At 31.3% G+C, this 5,069-nt stretch overlaps 1 protein-coding gene across 1 annotated transcript; it reads right to left on the bottom strand.

The window, feature by feature from the left end:
• Positions 1-911: 911 nt before the first annotated feature.
• Positions 912-4,432, bottom strand: LOC105119964 (uncharacterized). The gene is made up of 5 exons (XM_011018164.1): positions 4,246-4,432; positions 2,790-3,043; positions 1,755-1,966; positions 1,403-1,670; positions 912-1,308 (listed from the first exon to the last, which is right to left on the bottom strand). The coding sequence occupies exons 2-5, from the start codon at positions 3,039-3,041 to the stop codon at positions 1,018-1,020; spliced, it is 1,023 nt and encodes a 340-aa protein (XP_011016466.1). The 5' UTR covers positions 3,042-3,043; positions 4,246-4,432; the 3' UTR covers positions 912-1,017.
• Between the last annotated feature and the right edge of the window lie 637 nt (positions 4,433-5,069).

The raw sequence follows: 5,069 nt of genomic DNA, 5'->3' as shown, positions 1-5,069 counted from the left end.
TTTTTTATGATTTTTTTCTAAAATGGTATGTCGATTTTGCTTCATAGTTTTTTATTTAAAATATTATGAATTGTTACAATATTTCTTCACATGGTTTTTATTTTGTTATAGTATTTTTTTATATGTTTTTTTTAAATTATTTTTGTCTTTAAAATATTATGAATTGTTACAATATTTCTTCACATGGTTTTTATTTTGTTATAGTATTTTTTTATATGTTTTTTTTAAATTATTTTTGTCTATTTTTTTAATATTAAGCTGGTTAAAAATTCAGCTTTAACTTTTTCCATATGTTTTTTTTTTATTTTTTATTTTTTTTTATTTTTTTATTTTTTTAATATGGAACTGGTTGAAAATTTAGCTTTGTAGTTTTTTAAAAAAAACACTATGAATTGCTACAATATTTCTCCTCATATTTTTTATTTTTTATAATTTTTTTAAAATTATCTTTGTCGATTTTATTTTTTTCATATTAAACTAGTTGAAAATTTAACTTCGTAGTTTTTTTTCCTTTAAAACACTATGAATGGCTAAAGTGTTCCCTCACATAATTTTTTTTATAATTTTTTTAAATTATCTTTATCGATTTTATTATTTTTAATATTGAACTGGTTGAAAATTATAATTATAAATTTCCTTACAAAATATTATAAATTACTATATTATTTTCTTACATAAATTTTTTTTATGTTTTTTTTTGTTATAATTTTTTTTTAAAAAAAAATTATTTCATTTATTTTTTAAATATTAATCAGGTTAAATTCTTTAAATATTAATAGATTAAGAATTTAACTTGTAGTTTTTTTTTTTAAAAAGCATTATAAATTACAACGATTTTTTCATATAATTTTGTTTTTATAAATCTACAATATCACAAGTCCACGGTACCACACGGGCATAGAAAGATGAAATATCTAATTTTAATGCATAGTTTTATTATATAAAATATAGATTGATAACAAAGAGTTTATCAAACCAGAACAAAATAACGTGGCCTTATAAATGATAAGAAAGGGCTTAACCAAGTAAAAGTGCCCTTAAGATTGCTTCACATAGCTCAGTTTTGAACAACATCAAATGTCCGGCATCAGGAACCTCATGATAATGAATCCATGGAAGCTTCTGAGCAATGTATCGATTTATTTGAAATGGAATGATTCTATCTTGATAGCCTTGCCAGAGATGAACTGACCCCTCATTATTAGGGAAAGGATTACTTATATCCATGATATCGAATTCCCATTTGGCATAACCAGCTAGGATGTCTCGATGCAGTGATTCATGAACACCTTGTTGACGAACCTTTTTCTGTATGCAGAAACACAGCAGTCTAAGACCATTGCTAAAAAGTTTTAGTAGTTTGTTTGGCAATGAACAAATGCTGCATAACAAAAACAACTACCTGACCAACTTTTGGAGTTTCTGACAGCTTCTTAATGATTTCCATATCTGGGGGGCTAAAAAGGTTCATGTTTCCAGCCATAATTGATAATGATGGGAACCATTTCTGAGTCATCCACCAGTAGAATAGCCAGGGAGTGTGATGGGCAACTTGAAATGTCCTTTGATCAGCAGTGCAAAGCTTTTGGAAACCCTCTCTTGCAATATTAGCAGGGAGAGAAGGCCACCAGTAGTGCACAAATGGAACTACCAAGGAAGCTCCAGCCAACCTGAGTAAGGAAAATATTAGAGAACTCCAAAGCAACTTCCAAATTTCAGCACAGAAAACAAGTTTAGCAGTTCAAATATCGTGCCTGTGTGGTATATATTTAAGACAACCATATACAGGATAGGCCCCCATTGACATTCCAATTACATAAAATTTAGACCCAATCTGTAATTGGTCTGCTAGTTCTTGAATATCATACGCTTCACTCTTTACTGAGCGTGATGGATACGGATCACTCTCTCCGTAACCAGCTCTATCGAAGAAAAGGAAATATATGCTCAGCTCCTCTATAGTTTCCTGAAATCAAAGCACGTTGATGAATTAATATGATTTACCATAAACAGATAAAACATAAATTTTTTAATACCAGTGCATATGCATGAGAAGGACACACACACCCTGAAAGACATGATGCAGGCAAGAACAGCATCAGACAACTGATACATCTCAAAGCAGTGTTAAAGCAAGTGAAGGTCAAATGGACATTCAATAAACAAACCTATTGACCGAGAGATTATTTTAAAAATACGTTTTGTCAACAAAACCCTGAGTTTTTCATTTCTTTGGTATCTTGAAATGGTTCAACCAATACGTGACTTATTTGCATAGAACATGTATGTTTGGAAATGTATGTATCAAGGGTGAAGACAATCTGAATCCCAGCTTGATCTCTCCTCTCCCACCCAGCCAACCTCCAATCTAATCAAATGAGCAACAGAGATGCCACATGAGTAATACTTGCCTTGGAATTCTTCATATAATACAAAATAAATATACTTGAATCATTACGCGTTAATTGCTGAGGTAAGATCACAAGAAATAATTCTAAAAAATGGTAGTTGCTGAATCTCTCTGATCATTGAACTCGTACTAAAGTTTAAATTGTTAATGGTGTTTTGATTTGCCTTGTTGAAGGAAACTTTTACCAACGAGTTCCTGTTGTTAATCTGAAAAGTTATGTTACCATCAATAGACATTTGTTTCCAGTATTCACCTACGAAAGAGGTGTCAATACTTAATGAATGCAGTAAAGTAAAAGTGCAAAGAAAGAGGATTCAATTATATTCTCATGACAAGTTGCAATAATGAATGCATGGAAATGAGTGAATTCAGCTTTTACCTGTGACACGGGTAAACTCAGATCTTTAGAGTCATCAAAGCCATGGATGACAATGATTTTGTGCTTAGCTTCTTCTTTAGGAACTCCCATTTCCCTGTAGGCCAAGTGCCTCCCATCACTGAGTTTTACCCTGGGTGAAGTGACAGGAGGACCGCCTGGAGACCCACATATCTTAGGAGGGGGAGGCTTTATTGTCTGGTAAGCCCAACTTAGAAGACCTGCTGCCAATGCCACTGCTATTGCTGCAAACATTGCTGAAAATTGGGAAGGGTGCATGGGTTATCATGTTAGCAAAACATTTATTTGAAAATTAGATGAAAAATAGGAGTTTAACAACTATGGAAAATCCATATTGGAATCCCTGTAGAGAATTAATACATTCAAGACATAGAAAATGCAGAATAAGTTCTCCTTGTAATTAGAGGGGCTTTGTGAGTTGAGGCATTTGTGAAGATGTCTTGTATTTGATTAAGAAGATACTGATAATGATCTTTTCCTATGTCAGGTTCAAGACAAAAGAGAAAGCCTAGCTCTGTTGACCAAATGCCTATGCCACCATGACAGAGTCCCCAGCCAAACTTTTCATCCAGTACAACCATCTTAAGGTGACAACTTTGGGATTTGGGGTTGAGAAATAAAAGATATAAGAGTTTCCAGTCCTTTGTTTCAGGTTACAGTGTGTTGATGCAGACAATCTACTCAATATCTTAAATAGTTCATGTAATTTTCTTATGCTATATCTTTACCTGCTTTGTGAATCTCAGCAAATAAAGAAAAGCCATGAAGAACAGGAAAAGCATTTTGTCCTATCTTTGATCCTATTGCAGTAAGTTTCATGTTAGGATTCTGATTTTATTACCTCGTAAAAGTCACAGTTTCTGACCTATCTAGGGAGTTGTAATTCTCTTAGAGAGGCAGACAAGATATCAAAATTATTTTTCGAAAATAAAACTACGAATTTAGGGTTTTGTGTGCAACACTATTCAGCCATTAACTGTCTTTCTTGCATATTGTCTTCTTGTTGATGCTTCCGTCTGCATTAGTATGTGAACAGGAGACATAGCACATCATGCTTTCAACACAGCCCTTGCTCATCTTTTTCTCTATTGCATATTCTAATTTCTGCTAAACTTCTATAAATATCAACAAAACGTGCAGATATGTGGACAAAGCAATTGAATTCTACAAGAGATGAATCTAAACCTAAACTTCTTTGCTTTAGATCAAGATTAATCATCATTCCTTTAAATTCATATAAAATGTAATTGCCGACACCACAAAGTTAAGACAAAATCTCCAAGATTTTCCTTTTTTAACACCTTAATTTGCTAAAAAAGGAAAAAATTAATATACTTCCTGCAATTCAAACAAAATTCCAATATAATATCAGAACTAAAAAAAAAAACCCACTAACAGGAGCTAAAATTCATAGAGTATAAAAAGATTAAATCTTTACCTGGAGAGATTGAACAGGAAGAGGATTTGGCTTTGTTTCTTCGAGTGTGAGCTCTTGCTGATGCAGCTGATATCTTCTAGCCAGATTCTACGCCTACCATTCTGCTTTAAAACAGCTAGTCTTCTGGTCACACGTTCAGACAATCGAAGTAAACTGAAAAGCACCCCCCTTGAGAATCATGTCCACGCAGCCACGTAGGTGGTGATCGGTCACATCTACTGATATTTTATAGCAAGAAACAAAAAATACTGTCACATACAAAAATGGGCGTCTTTTCGAACAGTAGTGTACTAGCCATGACAAACAAACAAAAAGGGAAAAAAACCACATTTTTTTCTTCAAAATTATTGTACTTTCACTAAGGTCATGTGTTTGATGTTCCTTCACTGGTTTACCTTTTATTTTATTTTTTAAATTTAGATTTTGATGATAGCAAGATTTAAGATTATTTGATTTTTTAATTTATTTTAAATAAAAAATAATAATATGTTTTATATAAATATTATCTATTGTATTGTAAAAAAAATATTGTCAACAAAAATTATAATATTTTTTATATTAGTATATTTTTATAATAATACGTTGCTGACTTATTTTTTTTTATAAAAAACACCATGAATATCTACAAAATAAATATTAATATATTTTCAATATTAAAATTTATTAATTATTTTATTAATAGTATTAATTAAAATAAAAATAATAAAATTTTCAAAACAAATAATAATTTTAAGAATTAGATTTTTACACCCAACCTATTAATCTTAGATCGTAACGTTGGACCCATTCCTTTTGGGTCTAGTGGCATAACTCAAGCGTCGGGT

Source organism: Populus euphratica, unplaced genomic scaffold (assembly GCF_000495115.2).
Source record: "Populus euphratica unplaced genomic scaffold, PopEup_1.0 scaffold4346.1, whole genome shotgun sequence".
NCBI classification, from domain to species: Eukaryota; Viridiplantae; Streptophyta; class Magnoliopsida; order Malpighiales; family Salicaceae; genus Populus; species Populus euphratica.
Note: the sequence above shows the minus strand (reverse complement) of the source record. Positions and strands in the feature narration are given on the sequence as shown.